Here is an 18512-nt window from a genome sequence, read left to right as displayed (position 1 = left end):
GATTTGACTAAAGGGTAAGAATTTCAAATACCAGGCTAGGGGGTTACTTTTGTGTTTGTGTCTGCCTAAGAGTCCAAATTTCGATGGTTTTGGAGTTCAAAACTATCACATCACTGTGAGGAATTAAGGTTTTAGCTTAAGATTTTTAAGATTCGGCTCGGCATGCGCGCATATGAGGCCTTATTCCATTACTCAGGAACTGAAGATTAGCCACGAAACCGGTAGAAAGCATTTATATTAGACTGTTCTCAAGAAGAAGCTGAATGTCCGGGTGCCTCAGGAATTTTCGCGAAAGATCAATTTTGAACTTGATTTACGGCTGCGATTCTTTGTTCAAATATATCAAAGGCGGTCCATTTTTAAGGTGGGTGGCACTTATGATCAAGAATAGGTCTCATACGAGAAAATAAGGTAAAAATGATCGTGATAAAATTGGTGGACGCCAGCCCAAGCGATCGCCAAACCCGGATTAGCGCAGGTGATTTGCAGAGATATTGTGAACCCAGTCACTCGACTACTAGCCACATTATTGGTCCATAATGAAAGGAAGTGTCTTTTTTCCTGAGAAAGTCATAATAGAAGAAATTTTGCCTGCATTTGGCCACCCTGTACATAAAAATTTTTTTATCTATATCATTACCGTGCCTATACTTTTGTCAATACTTCTCTGAATATCGGGCGCACTTCAGTTCAGCTCATGAGTGTCTTCAATTTGAAAAATGAGATAGCATGAAAAATGCCTAATGTCTAATATAAAGAGAGAGGGAGAAGGTATCGGTATCTACTCTGTAGATGGTTATATACTTGATAGAATTTTTGATAGTATCACTACGAAGATATGATGCGAACTAAAAAGTTGTGTATCCTAGTAATGCGTTCCCAGCTTGGGTTATCCAAAATATCTCCAGAATCCTGAAGGAATACCACAAAATCCTTAGTAAAGGGTTTTCCAATAACAGGTGTTATTTTGAATAGTACACTATTTCGGTAGATGCCACTTTTGAAGCTGTCATTTTTTGATACTGGATAAGTAGAAACTACGCCATTAATAAAAATAGAACGATACACGCTTAAACAATCCATTGAAATTATTAAAATTCACGATAAAATGGTGAAAATTTGGCAGAGGCGGTTCGTCAAACTCGAACATTTTTGGGTCATTGTGAAGCACCTTGTCGGACCGCAATACAGAAATTGGTGAAAAATTTCGAGCTGTTGGGACAAGTTAGTGATGTAAAGAATAAAACCCGTGCACGTCGCTCAAGAACAGCCGAAAATATTGCTGTTGTAGTCGAAAGTGTTGAAGAAAACCAAGGTTTGTCCACTCCTCGTCGTTCTTTGGAATTAGGCATTCCACTAACGTCATTACACCGTATTTAGCATAAATATTTGGGTCTTAAGGCTTATAAAGTCCAGTTAACACAAGAACTCAAGACGGCCGATCATCAACAACGTTGTGTTTTTGCTGATTGGGTCGTTGGAATGCATCAAAATGATCCGGAACTCCATCGAAAAATCATTTTGAGTGATGAGGCCCATTTCCACCTCGGTGGCTTCGTCAACAAGCAAAATTATCGGATCTGGGGCTCAGAAAATCCAAGAGTTATTGTTGAAAAGCCTCTTTATTCTCAACGTGTGACTTTTTGGTGCGGTTTATGGTACGGCGGAGACATTGGACCTTACTTTTTCGAAAATGAAGCTGGAGCAACAGTTACGGTGAATGGATTGCGCTATCGAGAGATGATTAATATTTTTTTGGTCGGGATCGGATGGTATTGATCTGGACAACGTTTATTTTCAACAAGATACCGGCTCCTGCCTCACAAGCACCGAAACCATTGATCTTTCACGGGAGTAACAGCTCTTATTGGAAACCCCTAGATTAATTATTTGATAAACGAATGATTTTGTGGATGAGTTCCTGACTCTGTGCACATAACCGTTAGATTTAAATGCGTGGTCAATTATGATCGGGTGGAAAATGAGCTCAGAATTTAGCTACTCCGTAATTATACACTTTAAGATTTTTATCTGATATCTGGTCATATAAGTGCAATACTTCGCAAAAAACAACAAAAGTTATGTTCATCCACTAAATATTTAGTGAATTTTACGCAATGTCAAATAAAGAGAGCTCAGTGAGCGAAAGATGCCGTCGGAGTTTGACTGTGACATAATACCTATTCTGCTACTATTAAAACTAGTTTTTTTAAATGAATAAAAAAATTGCATCTTCTATCGATTGCACCATTAAATGTAGACTCACAACCGCAAGTTATTTCCATTCCATTACGTATAGCCATGCAGTGCTGTAAACCACATAGTCCTGAAAACACAAAAACAAAAACAAAAAAGCTAATAGCAATAACTTACCAGGAATTTTGTCATTATTCTGCATCGACACTTTGTGAATGGTGGCATAATACCGTTCCCGTTGTGCTGCCTCCGAGTTCTGACGATTCTCCAGCGATTCCTTTTGTATACGATTTCCTTGTTCTATAGCAAATACAATATAAAATGTGGGCATCAATATAACTATACACGTAGACATGTATGTGTGCATATAAATCCATTGGATATAAATCGAGCACATATGTATGTACATACGTACATATGTAAAGGCGTAGTGAATTGAAAGCGGCGTGTGGACTTCAAAACAAAACAAAGCACAATACACAAACAACAATACAATACCAACAAATATAAATGGAAGAGCATTGCGTTATTTTCTGCACAGCATTCAGCGTCATGCCAATTAAAATTCAATTTGTTGTAACAACGTAAAATTTATTTTCTCAACATATACGAAGTACGGCTGTGTGAGGCCTACAACCAGCTGTGCTCCACTATCCTATGCGTGTACTTCATCCTGTTACTGTTTTGTGTGTAGTGAGTGCATCTTACAGGAATAGAGTCGGGTATTTGTGTGCATACATTTACGTGTGCGTTTACGTTCATTGATTTTTTCTTTGTTTTTGTTTTTGGTTATTCATGTAGTTAGTCGTTTTGTTCGTTCAATCGGTTGTTGAGCTTGCTTTTGTTTTTTGTCATGCCTTCCATACGTGCACAAACAAACAATTGTACTCGTGCAGACGTTAGTAGTTCATTCACACATTTGCCGGTGTATTTGCCCGCTTTTTTGTTGGTTTGCTTATTGTGTTTATTTTGTTTTGCTTTGCATTTTTTTGTTAGTGCCAAAGAACGACCCACTCGGCCATTCACATTCACATAGCGAATCGGTTGGCCTTCTTCCCTTTATGCCCTTATGTGGGCGGCAGTTTTTAACATACAGTATATGGGATGTAGGAGATACTCACTATGTCGATAGCACATGACTACTAGCGCAATTGTGCAAATCATGCCTGACAACGTGGCAATGCTCGGTATCAATAGATTCACATTTCCATAGAAAACATTGGCGCCACGTTGACCGCGCTGCACAATATCCGGCGGTGGCTGCTCTCCATCCTTGGTGAGCGTGACAAATGTGAATTCGGCCTGAGAAACACCGGCCACATTATGCGCCTCCATGCGCAGCTGATACAGAGTTGATGGCTGTAGGCCGGAAATAGTGAAACGACGTTGCGGTTTTAAGGCGTTCGATACTGTGGAGAAAACGAAAGCAAAGCGAAGAAAAAAACAATATTTAACATTAAAAGCGTTACTAGTAAGTTGGTATACTATTTCATTAGGGATGTTATTATTTTCATGGACATTTTTTTTGATTCCGAGTATATCCGTTTGCCATTATTGAAAACATTTGATTTAATGAAAATATTTGGTGAAGTATTAGGGCTGACATCGTTGATTGTTAAATTTTACTTGAAAGAATAAGCTGTAATGCTCCACAAAAACAGTTTTAAAATGTTAACCCATTTTATGGGGAAGCCTTCAAAACTAAACTTCGGGAATTAAATAAATTTCATCGCTCCTTGAGATAATTAATTTCAATATTCCTCAGCGAAGCTTACAAAATCATGATTTTTTCTGGTTAGAGATGGTTAGAACTAATTATGCTCCGATTTCTAGAATTTTCAGAGAATTTAATTCGATTTCAATCATATTGGCCTAGATTTTTCTTCAACCAAGAACGACTCCAAACTGTTACTAAATGAATTGTGGAACTAAATTCTAAGTATTATCTAATATACTTTCTCTGTAAATTATGCTACCATTTCTTTCATTCACTACAATTGAACTAGTAAATTTTAAGTTTAATATATTTTGATTGAATTATTTAGCTTAACAGATGTTATTTAAATGTTTAAAATGCTATCGAGAGATGATTTACGATGTTTTATGGCCAGAATTGGATGATTTTGATCTGGACAATGTATATTTTCAACAAGACAGCGCTACGTGCCACACAAGCACCGAAACCATTGATCTTTTACGGGAAAAGTTTCCGGGCCGTGTTATCTCTCGAAGAGGTGATCACAATTGGCCATCGAGATCTTGTCATTTAACACCTTGTGAATTTTTTCTTTGGGGTCACGTGAAAGAGAAAGTCTACGCCAACAGCCCAGGGTCGATTCAAGACCTCAAAGATGGAATTCGTGAGGCTATCGAGGACATAGGGCAGCCACTTTGCAATTCGGTTATGGAAAATTTCATGAAAAGGATATTGTCCTGTAAGCGTGGTCGTGGTGGTCATTTGCCTGATGTTATTTTCAACTATTAACGACATATCTTCCTCTTTATAGTGAAATAAACATCCGATCATTTATATCAAAAAATAGCATTTTTCTTTGAATATCAAAATAACGTTTCTTATTGAAAAATCTTTTAGATGTGTCCTAATGACGCAATTTACATCAATTACACATAAGCTAAACTCTTCCTACATCTTATTTTATTGAAATTTTTAATCAAATTGCTTAATTTAATTTTAAATGGAATTCTTAGTTTCTATATTTTATATTTTTTCTAGACTTATTTATTATATTTAATATTTATTTATTACATTTAGTAGCCCATTTCCACTGATCCCTAATGGCAATGCACGAATTTAAATTCTCGAATTCCTATACCACTGTTATAATTTGTCGGAAAGAGAAGGCTCTCAGTATAGAATTAACTCATCTTTGTTGACCCAACATAAAATACTAATACTGAGAGTCTCATTAGAAAAGTAAACATTTTTATTGCAACACACAGTCTGAGTCCTAACTATGCAAGAAAAATAGTTCACATTAATTTGTGCTGTGTGGTAGAACTTGTGGTAGAACTTGCAATGTAATAATTGATTGTATTGATTGTAAGATTGCAATTGTAATAAGTGAAGTAAACACTCCCATTATCTATATACGACTATAAAAAATGGTAACAGAGTTCATAAATAACACGAAACTAGCCAGCTGTCTCCAAGCCAGAAATGTTATTAAAAATCAGTAGTTTGAGTTCACTTTATTCTGGTGGCTCTGGTGCTTTGCCCAAAGAAAGTGGCCCGTCATTAGTCCAGCTGCCTACAGTCCCTTCTCTTTAGTGACAAGAGGATCTACTATAGTCGGTCGAATATGACAGGTAACACCAGTTTTGTCCTCTCTCAGGCTGCTAGGCTTGCTTGTGGATTAAAGTAACGCGTTTGTTAACCGCGGCTTTGGTGACTGCAAAAGGCAGTGGCAAAACGGGCTCCGGGCCAAAGAAGTTGACCTTAGAGATAAAGAGTCACGACCCGCGTTACCCCATTATCTCGGGACCCATGTTAGCATAAGGATATTATGTCTACCGACATAGCTCAGCCATGAGCGCTGCTATTTATCTGCTTTCGACAACAATGTTCAAAGCTTTTTGAATAATATACACCTCCGCTTGAAACACAGATGCGTGCATTCCAAGAGCAAAATGTAGTTTTGTCCCGCTGGATTCCATTTAAATACCAGAATCGGAAACGTGCTCGGTCCTGGGGCCATCCGAGTAAATGCAAAAACAATGTTTGCCGGACTCTTGATGGCGTGGAGTCAAGGAGCATGGCGATGAGCATTGGATCGAATTTCATGTCTACTTTGTTGTTCAATGCCATTGTCCGGCCGTACTAATTCACATTGTCTTTCAGCCTGCAGATGGCCTTCAAGGCCTCTCATTGGGTGAAAAGATCAAGTGGTGTGATAGACTAACCAGAGCATTTAATGCTGGGCCTCAAATAGTCGGAAAAACTCCGGTGCAACTCCTGACTCCCACGGGAGAGATTCTACTCATCCATACTACTGATGCATAGGTGATAATAGGTCTGATCGTAGCCGTGTAGATCCATAGGATCTTGTTGGGAGAAAGACTCCACGTTTTCCCAAAAAACCCCTTGCACTACCAGAAGGCTGTCAGTGCTTTTGATGTCTTTTGTTCAACTTCCGAAGCGGTTTACTATCGAGGATTACTCCAAGATATTTAACTTCCTTGGATAGCTGAATTGTGACTCCTCTTAGCTTAGGCAGAACGAGTCCATCAAGTTTCCTCTTTCTGGTGAAGAGGGCAATACCGAACGCTACTGCTCTTTTTCCATCTTAGAGAAAATCACGAAGCACGCCTTTCTCAAATAGCTACCAAATCTAATTAACCCATCACACAGTCTGAAATTTGTTTTGCAGTCGTTTGATAGATGGCAGCACACAATACTAACCCTAACTTCCCTCAGGAACGCCCTCTCAAACATGGGTACTTATTTAACCGCCCTCGTAAATGCATTATTTTCGATTAATTTGAAAGGAAGAGAAAATTATTAGATTAAGTGTAAGCCATATCTAAATGATTATGGTAATATCACCGTCTTGATTATTTGTTTTAGTACCCATATTCAGGCAGTCTATTTGCTTTGACACCCCCAAATAATGTCGTCGGGTTTCCTACGTGACATTTGGAGAGAGTTTCCTGTGAGAGTTGCATTCGTCTACATGAGACCACTCTATCTGATTTATGAATGAGGAAACCATTCTTTAGTTACACCTACCAATGCAATTATAATCTTTTTCACTTACTTACCCAGTATCCAATCGCGCTCTACCTCATCGGTCACCGGCCGATATTGTAGCACAAAGTAAAGCAAAGGGCAACCATTGTCCGGCCATGTATGTAATCGCACCAATACCGAAGTAGAGTTGGGCGCAATCAGGCTGGTAGTTGATGGCATTCCGGGAGACTGACCTTGCGTGCGCACATGCAGAGTGATGCTGGCCGGAGAAGTGCCCACCTTATTGTGAGCCGTCAAATGGATTTGATAAGTGCTACCACACACCAAACCCTTTAGTTCGTGACTAGATGCGTGACGTGATAAAAGCATCTCATCCATATTACTGTTAGCACGACGATAGAAGAGCGTATAGCCTGTGATGGGTGCATTGCCAGTGAATCCGCACTTCCAGTGCATTAGAATACTGCTCGATGTTGCACTAGTCACATACAAAACCGGCGCCGATGGTGGCACTTGCACTAGCAATACGTGAGTGAGACGATCTGTGCCAATGCCGTTGTCCACCTGGCAACTGTAGTTACCGCTATCCGAAATCTGCAAACTTGATATAATCAAGTCACCTGAATCAAGTAACTGTGAGTTGTGCAGACCACCTTGTCGCAGCGGCAAGTCTGCCTTATACCATTCACGTTTCGGTTTGCCAACCGCCGTGCATGGCAACGTAACGGTTGAACGCCATGGACGCACAATCGGTCCGCCGAAGGAGACAATGCGTGCGGGCACACGATTTGTTGTAATTTGAGATGCAACACGCGAGCTTTTGCCTTCACCAACACGCGTAGAAGCCGTCACCCAATATTGATATTCCATGTGTGGGTGCAAATTTTTCGCCTCATAGTGCGCCTGCTGTGATGGCAGACTACGCTTCTCATTGTTCAACTCCTCTCGACCATTTACAACGCGCGTGTAAAGGTTGTATTTTGTAATGACCCCATTTGGTTCTGTAGGTGGCAGCCACGAAACATATAAAGATTGTGGTGAGCTAACGACTACTTTCATGTCTGCCGGTGCTTCGGGCGCATCCTCCTCGGTATGACAGTAAAGTGGGTTGGACAGCGCGCCGTCACCCATGCGTGTGTGTGCTAGCACTTGAATGCTGTAGTTAGTGTACTTGCGTAATCCTGTCAGCACTGTGGTTAATGCGGTTGTCTTCCGTGATTCAACCTCGTCCTTATTGAGTGAAAAGTCATCAAGAATGGGTTCGAAAATTAGTTTATAACCCTGTAGTAGACCGTTGGTGTGGTATATCGGTGGCGGTTGCCAGGAAACTTGCAGCGACTGGGAGGTCAGCGCAGCGCAGCGAATATCCTCTGGCGGTCGGCTGGGTACTGTCACGAAAGAATTGATAATAAATTGATTTAGTCCAAGAAACAAAAACGAAAAAATAAAATCAAAACAGAATGAAACATAATAACGGAATATAAAATGCTGAGCCTAATAAATAATTTTTCGAATTTCATTGCCGCCAACTCACCATCCTCCATTGTTTGCGCCGATACTGGTTCGGAGAGGGGTCCAGGTCCCACTTGATTGAAGGCTTGTACAACCACATTGTAACGTGCAAATTTTTGTAGACCACTTAACAAGAGTTCGCCAGTGCCACCATCGCCATCGCCAGATACTGAGGTAAAATTGTATGCAGAGTTGCCCGAACTGGCCAATTTGTAACCAACATTGTAGCCTTGTATATCGCCATGACGTAGTTCGGCAAGCGGCGCCAACCAACTGACGAGCAACTCAGTGGAAGACAATGGACGTACTGAGAGATTGAGCGGTGGTCCGGCTGGGCGCTGCGGTTCGGTGCGCACCACTAACTCTTGACTGGGTGCACTGCGGCCAGCAGTGCCCTCGGCTATCACGCGAAAGGAATAACGTGTTGCTGGCTTCAGATTTTCGACTAACGCAGTGAATGAGGGCGGATCCTTGGCTTCAACATGTTGCCACTGCTCGATAAAGAGCGCTTTATAAACGCAAGTAGAAAGAAAGTGAATTATCAAGGGAGTAAAACCAATTGGTTGGAATTTATGATTGCATAAAATATGTTAAAAATAGTATGTTTATATGTAGTCTTATTGTTTTACGAATTATGGTTACAAAGTGCCACTTTTAAAGAAATCTCTCAAATTGCAAGTTTTTCTTCTCTATAAGCCCATTAAAATTTTTACGACCTATGTCTTTCCCAAAGATTTATGTAGGCAAATTAAAAATTTGAGAGCGTCTTATTGCATTACTTCGAAACGAGCATTATGATTACGTGACTTAATTTAAATATGAGCCATTTTGTTTTGCCTTTTGGGTAGGTGTTTTCAGAGTTTCTCTCGCGAAGTTCTCGTTCATAGGCCAGTTTTGCGCCTTGAATAGGTGATAATCGCTTAGAACCAAATCTGGCTGACAATCAAGCTCTTAAAGCTTCAGACGCGACATTAAATACATAAGTCTATAATCTCGCGTTGCCTTCATGTTACAAAGCACCCTTCATATTCCACAAATCTGGGCTCTTCAGGTAATTTATCTGCTTTATTTTGATCAGTTAATAAAAGCGGAGGTACAAATTGAGTGTTTGGTTTAATAGAAGTAGTTCATAGTAGATAAATCCTTTCCAATCCCACCAAATACACGTGAAAATCTTTTTTAACCATTAAATCAGGCTAGGCGACTATTTTAGCCATCTCACTGCTGGGCCTCTAAGATGTTTTTTGGCTATTGTGCGCCATTTAGAGATTCTTCTTGTGGCAAAACTTATCTAAATGACCACAAATAGTTTCATGGCGAATCGGTAATGAAAAAGTGCACACATGCAGGCCGGACTCCACGATTTCCATGACTTTATCAACTTTTTCGACGATAGGCCTACCAAAGCATATCTCAATTTTAATGTTCAAATTCGAGTTGAATCCAGTATTGTATTTGCCTGCTCCAAATTTTCAGTCGAATCGTAATTTTACTGGCTTCAACAAACATAAAACTGTCAAAGACATTTTTTGAAGCGTCACCTGGCCTTCAACTCGACGTGTAGGGTGGACGAATCGGCTGATTCTATAAAACAAAAAATAAGTGGTGCTTACACTTCTGTTAGGTGTTTGACCGAGCTCCTCCTCCTATTTGTGGTGTGCGTCTTGATGTTGTTCCACAAGTGGAGGGACCTACAGTTTTTAAGCCGATTCCGAACTTCAGATATTTTTCATGAGGAGCTTTTTCATGGCAGAAATACACTCGGAGGTTTGCCATTGCCCACCGAGGAGCGACCGCTTTTGAAACAACCTTTTTCTATTATTTGATGTTAATATACGGAAATTCGAACGTATGCACTCCAGAATGGTAGTCACGCACCAACCCATTCGGCTACAGCGGCCTACATTGTGAAATATGGCTCCCTAAAGACATCTAGAGGAAAATGGTGAGAATTTTGTACCTCACCTAATATTAGTGGTGTGGGATATACTTATTTGATTCAGAAATTCAATTCTGAAGATACTAAATAGTAAAAAATATACTTAAGCTGACATAATAAAATTATGTTGTGATTATGAAAACTTGACGACCTTTTTTTGCAAAATGTACGTACGAAATGGACAAAATATCAGTTAAATATTCAGAATATGACACAGCGCATTTTCTGATGCCATACGTAAATTGATACCGAGACATGCATTGCAGAACGGCTGCACGTTTTCATGGATCTGCCATTAACACGTTCCCGCCGGCGACCGAATTTGTTGTTCTCGGCATCTGCCAGCTCTGTAACTCGAAGATTGTTTCATCGCTCAGTGAGAGCTGCCAACTATGCCTGCGTTAGATGTAAACTATTTCTCCCCTTTTTGCTCAGAAAACCGTTACCAGCATTCTCTGGAAACCGGCCGATGAAACAATTGTGTATGCATCAGTAATGGTACAAGCCGTCAAATGGGACAGATCTCAAAGTGGTACATGCTGGCGGGAACGTGTTAAACTCTCTAAAATGATGGGTAAACCATTTAACAGAGGCGGAGGTTAGGGCAATATATAGAAGGCTGCAGCGGTATATGTCAACATGTTAACGCGAATTTATTCAAAGAGGTCAATGAGGCGTTAATCGGAATTAACGACTTAATTCGGAGCTACCAACTAAGGCGGATTGACAACTAGACTTAATTGTCATAATTCAAGCGGATAGGGGAATTTTTGATGGAAATATTGCTGAAAAATTACAGTTAATATAATATTTATTGTGATAGAAAAAATAATGAAACTTTTAAAGAGAAGTTCAAGCATCCAAGCATTGATAGTTTGCACTAACACGTTCGAAATTACGTGAAATGTTTTTGATATTTCAAAGCTCTTTGAAAAATTGCAATTAAATTTTATTTTTAAATAAATAATTATTTTTTAGTATCAGGGCTTCTGATACCCGTATTTGTTGCTTGCGGTCCTTCTTTTATTGACAAAACTATCCAATAAACAAATCAGTTTATCACTAATCCGCTTAACAACCATCTGCCACAGTTCAAATTTTAATCAGAATTAGCTGCGCCGGTAATTCCGATTAAAGCCGTCGTCTGGCTAGACTACAACAAAACGTATATTTTATCCTGAAAACACCAAACTCAGAAATCTGTGATTTTTCCAAGCTTAAAAAATGCTCTCTTAATAGGATATTTTTGGGACAATTGCATTATCACATATATTATATTTCTCAAGTCTTAATATATTATTTTAGTGTAAATTGCTTTTGCAGCCATAAATCCCACTTAATATTTCTTGATCTTTTTCATTACTTTTCACTCCTTCAATAATAATAACATCTGGTGTCACTTACAGTCCATTTCCTTAAATTCAACGATATATTTCGAGATATCCGCCGTATTCATTGTTTTCGGTTGCCATTTCAAATTCACTGAACGGCTGGAAATCATAGCTGCCTCCAAAACGGTTGGTGGTTGAGGTGGTTCCTGTACCTGCAGCTGCACCAATTGCTGATCATTGCCATAGAGATTGCTGGCACGACAAAAATATGGCCCACTATCGCTGGCATCCACCATGTGGATTTGCAGTTCAGCAGAAACACCATCAGGCGTAGCTTCCTGTTTCACCGAAATTCTGCAATGGCACGAATGGGAAATGTAGCAAAAATAAAAAAACAAAATAAAAAAATGAGCTCATCATTTCGATTAAAAATGTTCCTGTGGGAAATATGCGGGATACTAAATAAGTGCTGGTAAAATTAATGGCTACAGGAGAGAGAAAGATTAATGAACGAAACGAGGAAGATAGGAGAGATGGAGGAACAGTGTTTGAAGATGAAAGAAGTATTTAAGAGTGATGAGTTCATGGTGCGATAGCTATGGTTGGTTGCTCTGGTGCTTTTCTCATGACCTACTTGTAATTTGTTGATGGATTAAGCGTATTTTTGCCCGAACGCATCCAAACGATATTTATCGGCTTGTCACCGCTGACTGAGCATTGCAAAATTGCTGTATCACCTTTCTTCACCGTTACCGAGCGTGAAGTGGATGAAAAGTAAGGCGAAGCTGTATGTCATTAAATATGCAAAGAAACACGTGAAAAATAAATAAGTTAATATTCGCATGAGAAATACTTCATACATGTAAATGCAATACAACAACATATAACACCTCCTTGGGATATTTAATTAATGAGTGAAGCTACTTCGTGCGCTCAAATTGAAATGCAGTTCACCATCATTTGACCATTCTCGCAATTTTCTCATTTTGGCTATAAAGCCGTGTAAGCTAAATATATCTGCATATTTTCATATACGAGTATAAATCAACAATATCGGTTCGGTTAATGCACTTTCTGGACTTACAATTCACTTTAAGCTGTATAACTTTCCCCATGCCAGTACCGATGCCATTATTCGCTTGGCATAGATAAAAGCCTTCTCGATCCTCCTTAACATGTTGCAGTAGCAGCGAGCCGTTGGTCAGCAGTTTGGTAAATGGTCGTTCACGCACCTCCTCATATTCACCGGATTTGCTGCCTGTGTAAGAAGAGTACAATATTTGTTTCATCAAAGTTTTGTAATTGTGACGGTAGAAATATGAAAATCGAGTATTGAAAAATCATAAAAACAAAATCGAGCGAAATTGAACTTTTTTATTTCAAATAAAAATATCCTATTTACTCGAAAGCAGCCGGCTTCCACCCATTTTCAATGAAAAAAATTTATTTATATTAGCTGTATTTTTTGCCTCTGAATTTGGAAAATTAAATTTATTAAATGATGTAAGTGGGCATTTTTTACATTATTAAAAATAAACTTTAAAATATTTTTCCCATCTCCCTTTAATTATTATTTCGCCAATTATTTTATATTATTTCCGATTAATTTGGTTATAAGACAAGATGTCCAAAATTTAACTTTTTCCGGGGTATTCGAAATAAGGAATAAGACTAGGATTGGTGACCTTTAGTGAAAAACGAAAATAAGTTTATCAGGCAGCCGTTTTTAATTGTATGGCTTTGTGCCAGTTTTATTGATGCATTTTATTAATTAGCGCACTCTTCAACGAAAAATAGAACAAAAACATCGGATCCTTGAACTAACAAAAAAGTGGCCGAATATGCAAGAAAAAATATTGTTTTTTAAATATTCTCGAAAATTCTATGTGTCAGAAACGATTAAGTTTTGGATATCATAGACACTAAATCTATTTACGGTTTTAAGTATCTTATGAATCTTTCACGATTTAAAAATTGTAGACCGATATGCACTACCGGTCAAAAGTTTGGGTTCACATACATTATTTTGGAATTTTACACAATGAAGTCGGCTTATTTGTGGTTTTTTTTTTAAACGTGCGTTCTGCTACTAGTTTGAGTTTAGGAGATTGCTATTGCTTACAAAGTGACTGTGGGAGACGCGTAGATCAAGCATGAACGTGTTATGACTTGCTGCATTCTGTCAATGCGTCTGTATTACGCGTAACATCTTATTGCTGCAAAACTCGCTTCAAGAGTTATATTTCTAAGTGTTGGTGTCATCTTTGTTATCAAAAAGGTAAGTAAAACAATTTTTTGTACTCCAAAAAATAACTGTTTTACAAAAACTTACATACAAGTCGACGTTATACAAAAATTATCTTCTAATTATTAAAATTTAAATAAAATTATATGGAGAAGGCTATTCAACGCGAAAAATTGCTTCGAAACGTAATGTCTCTCAAAATGCTGTCATGAGAACGTTACAAAGAAATAGCGATACTGGGTGCAATCAGAGTCGTCATCGTTCTGGGAGGCCTAAAACTACGTCAAAAGGAGAGGATAAGTTCATAGGTATGTGTTATAAGCAAAAAAAATCGTTTTCTAACAGCGCCTGAAATTCGCGAACAACTCAATTCCTCGCGCGAGGCTCCAGTACCTGTTTCGACGGTACAGCGACGACTAAGAAACTACGGCCTAAAAGGGTGCGTCGCCGCCAAAAAACCTTTACTTTGAAAGCAAAATAAAGTAAAGAGACATAATTGGGCTAAAAAAAAAAGAGTGGATAACTGTACAATGGTCTAAAGTCTTGTTCACGGTCGAGTCCAAATTGGAAATTTTCAACAAACGACGCCGCCAATATGTTCGTCGTTTTGTCGGTGAACCATGTGTTGTTCCCACAGTTAAGCATGGTGGAGGGCCAGTGTTAGTCTGGAGATACTTTGCTGGAGAAAGAGTTGAAGACATTGAGCAAATCGAGGGTATCATGAACAAAAAAGTCTACCACAACATACTTCAACGGCACGCTTTTCCGTGTGGGAAAAGGCTTGTGGGCTGCGGACTCGTTTTCCAGCAGGACAACGATCCTAAGCACACTTCAAAATTTTGCCAGGATTACATTGCAGCCAAAGAAAATTAAAAACAACTCAAATATATGGAATGGCCTCCTCAGTCGCCGGATTGTAACCTGATTGAGTTGCTGTGGGACGAGTTGGACAGGGAAGTAGAAAATTCCAACCTACCAATACAAAACAACTTTGGACTGTTCTGCAAAATTGCTGGAATCAAATAACAGCAGAATCTTTGCATAAATTAATTGATAGGATGCCCAGAATATGCGATGCTGTAATACGAGCAAAAGGCGGATATTTCGAGGGATCGAAAATATGAACAAATACTTGCGGGTTTCTTCAAAAGTTAACATATTTTGTATTAAATACAATTACTTTCTGTAAAATAACAATATTAAAAAAATATTTGATGAAGAAAATCACGATTATTTGAAATTTTTTTACAATTTTTCAAGTGAACTCAAACTTTTGACCGGTTGTGTATATAACAATTATTATAAACAATCACATTTTGATTTTTAATAACCTAATTTTTAAAATAATGAAAATTTCTGACAAAAAAAAAATTTTAAATAATACTTATTTTTTATTAAAAATAACTACTTTCAAATAATCACCGCTTCAGAGCATGCCTATACCTTTTCTGAAAATTCAATAAAATTCAGAAATTAATTTTTAGTATTGATCTTTGCGGACCGAATAAACAGTTTTGCTCCGTAAAAAAAGAGGTTGTCTGTAAAGTCGGTTTACTGACGATAGTTTTCCGTGACGACGTCACAAGAAAATACTGATGGAATGGTTGCATTTTTCAAAAGAAAATTTTAATTTTATTTGTTTGATAGATATTTTATATGGATATAGAGAAGGAGGTAAATGGAATTGCAATTGAATTGATCATTTACACGAGAAAAATGACGAAACATTTATCAAATTCATGAAAGATATTATATGTTCAATTTCGATTGTGCATACATACATATATATGCTCATTCAAGTAGGAGAGAGCCAGATGTCGAACGTTGCCGAGCGCGGGGACCGATTGTGCCTCTTTGTCGTTCGTTCCATGCTCTCGCTTGCAATTCAAGCAAAGTAACGCCGCATTTTTTGGTGCGTGCAGCCGGCTCCATCGAATTATAAGACGTTATCACGTCAAAAAACTTTTTGCGTCACGTCAATTCACGATGAGTTTTTACTTACACGAAGCTCAAGTTTGTTCAAATATTTCATTTTACATTTACACAGACAATCAGACGGACAAAATGGTTAACCAGAAATTGACCTACTCTTTCAGTACAATATTGTCTAAGCCATTTTTGAAATGAAACCAGAAACTGAAAACAAGGTAATGAAGAGTTGGGTGTAGAGGATGTGCTGCCGTGGTGCCAGCTAAAGCAGCCATTGAAATCATATAAATAATATTCAAAAATAATTAAAAAATCCCAAAATACATATTATACAGAAATAAATATTTTTGTTTTAGTTTTGTTTCATTTTAAAAAGTATACCAGTAATTTTATATCTGCTTGAATGGAATACCATTCGGCTCCTTTCAAAGTAAACAATTCACATGAACTTGTACATCACATTGAACAGAATACAGAAGCTGTAGCCAACACCAGACCAGTAACCCACTCTCAGCGAACATGAAGGAATCAACAGGTTTGCTAATGTAACAGGGGATGTGACAGTAGTTTGTTTACCAGAAAACTGAGATTTTGTTGGTGATCTTCGAAAAAATTAAAACAGTCTACGCTTACGTTACTTCGTTGCATCTGAACAAGGAGTGATTGGACGAGTGCGGAATTAGCGGGCAAAAATCTGTTGCCGAGTCCTCTATGACGTAGCAGGTGAAATTAGTATTTCAAATTTGCTTCGGATGGCAAACCTTTTAATCTACATATTATCCTTGCGCACACAGACTTATTTGTGTCATGAACACCATTTCGCTCCTTTTTGTTATGCGGGTTATAAATAGGCAACAATCATAAGAATCGATTTAAATCTTAACAGATGGGCAAGAGTTTAGCGTAGTTTACAACAGATTGGAAGTTAATAAAGATTTTAGGTTTTCTTGTAATGGGTTTCATAAGGATGATAGATTCCAAGATTTGGCCATTCGACGCAAAATTTTTAAAGTAACTTCGGCTGCTACGCCTTTTCACATGTCTTCTTACGCTCTTAATGTCAGTCGTTGTTCAGACGGTAAGGAATAGCATGGCAGTGATTGCTTTGATTTTTTCTTATACCACCAAGACATTTTCAATTTTTTCACTTCCCCTGTTTCGTCAGCAAATCAGCTGATTCGTTTTAATTTGCTGAGAGGCGATTAACGCTCCAATGCTGGCCACGCCTTCTGCATCCTTTTCTATATGCGGTTGCGTATGTGTGACGTAATTGACGCTTTTCTGATCGGGTTTTGCAATTGATTGCGTGTGTGTTGTGAAATTGACATTTTTTTTTAAATCTTTTGTGATTCCGCGGTTTACACATGAGCGAAAATATTCGTAAAAAATACCACCATACATGGCAATTATTTTGATTTTTTTCGTGTTTCATTTTTACTTGGCGGCGCATAACGTGAAATGAAAATTGTCAACCGATCCACAATATGTGGGGAAACAAATTTCAACCTATTCATTTGATTTGTTGCCTGTTTGTGGACCGCATTGCTCTTTTCATTCGATTTTTGCTTACCTGTAGCCTTCTTCCAAACAATGCTGGGCGTTGGCACTCCCTGCGCCTGACAATGCAACATAATATGGCGGTTGCGTTCCACATTTGCATCGGTCGGCTCGACAATCCAACGTGGTGGCACTGCAGATAGTAAATCGTAGCCAATACAGATGAGCGGCAGCGGCAGGCAGAACAGGAATATGGCAGCATACATAGACACGTAACGAACGAGAGGCAGTAAGATAAAAAAAAAAAATAAAAACGAATTGTTGGCAATTAAACAAAATGCATGAACTCGAATCGATAATGCAATAAATCAGAATTAAGTGAACGAAACGATTGAAAACGACTATGGTCATATACATAAATACATACATACAAGTATATGTAAGTGAAAATACAAACAAAAATGTGGATAATCTATTTAAAGTAATTTCTTCGTAAATTAAATAAATCATTGATTATTGAATTTTTATTAGCATTTCGGAAACATTTAAAGTAAACTAATTATTTTTAATAACAACAAATCAAGGTGAGTGAGAGACAGTAAGAAAATTTAGTTATAGATAATGGTAGCAAGTAGTGTAGAGTAGAAAGTTTGAAAAAGTCGTTTTAGAGATAGTCTTAAGACTTTATTTTAAAACACAATTACATGAGATGATAAAGTAAACGAAAATAATCTACTTAAGTAGTTTAAGGCATTTCATTAATGTTTTGAATTATTGTAAACTAAATCGGTTAATAATTCGTAGAAGAAAATATAGATAGTTTTTAAGTTATAAGAGTAAAAGAGTTACTACAGAAATAAAACTTTCGAACTAAAAATTCGAATGATAAACGTTAATTGTAATTATTTATGCAACACAATTTATGAAAAACTTAAAACAAGTCAAGAAAAAATAAATATTCATATATCAATTTTTGATTTGTATATTTCGACTTTTTTATTTGCCAATAAAAGTCACATAATTTCTTAAAATTATAGTATATGAGTTTTTCGTTTTGATTGTTCGTTTGCCAGACTGTGTGTGCAAAGATTTTTTCATGAACCGTTTTTGTTTTTTTTTTTCTTTTTGGTTATAATAATATAACGTGCTAAAACT

At 37.8% G+C, this 18512-nt stretch overlaps 1 protein-coding gene across 3 annotated transcripts in view; it reads right to left on the bottom strand.

The window, feature by feature from the left end:
* The window catches only part of LOC128862101 (cell adhesion molecule Dscam2), a 308940-nt gene that overhangs the window by 12993 nt on the left and 277435 nt on the right, over positions 1-18512 (bottom strand). For all 3 annotated transcript variants that reach the window (XM_054100528.1, XM_054100530.1, XM_054100529.1), the window contains exons 11-18: positions 17431-17550; positions 12771-12944; positions 12321-12471; positions 11760-12040; positions 8439-8924; positions 6976-8292; positions 3318-3605; positions 2374-2496 (exon numbers count right to left, since the gene is read on the bottom strand). In XM_054100528.1, the coding sequence (XP_053956503.1) occupies positions 2374-2496; positions 3318-3605; positions 6976-8292; positions 8439-8924; positions 11760-12040; positions 12321-12471; positions 12771-12944; positions 17431-17550 (2940 nt within the window). The remainder of the gene's footprint in view (positions 1-2373; positions 2497-3317; positions 3606-6975; positions 8293-8438; positions 8925-11759; positions 12041-12320; positions 12472-12770; positions 12945-17430; positions 17551-18512) is intronic.

The sequence above is a fragment of the Anastrepha ludens genome, chromosome 4 (assembly GCF_028408465.1).
Source record: "Anastrepha ludens isolate Willacy chromosome 4, idAnaLude1.1, whole genome shotgun sequence".
NCBI classification, from domain to species: domain Eukaryota; kingdom Metazoa; phylum Arthropoda; class Insecta; order Diptera; family Tephritidae; genus Anastrepha; species Anastrepha ludens.
The sequence above is the reverse complement of the archived record's forward strand: the minus strand, read 5'-3'. Positions and strand labels throughout refer to the sequence as shown.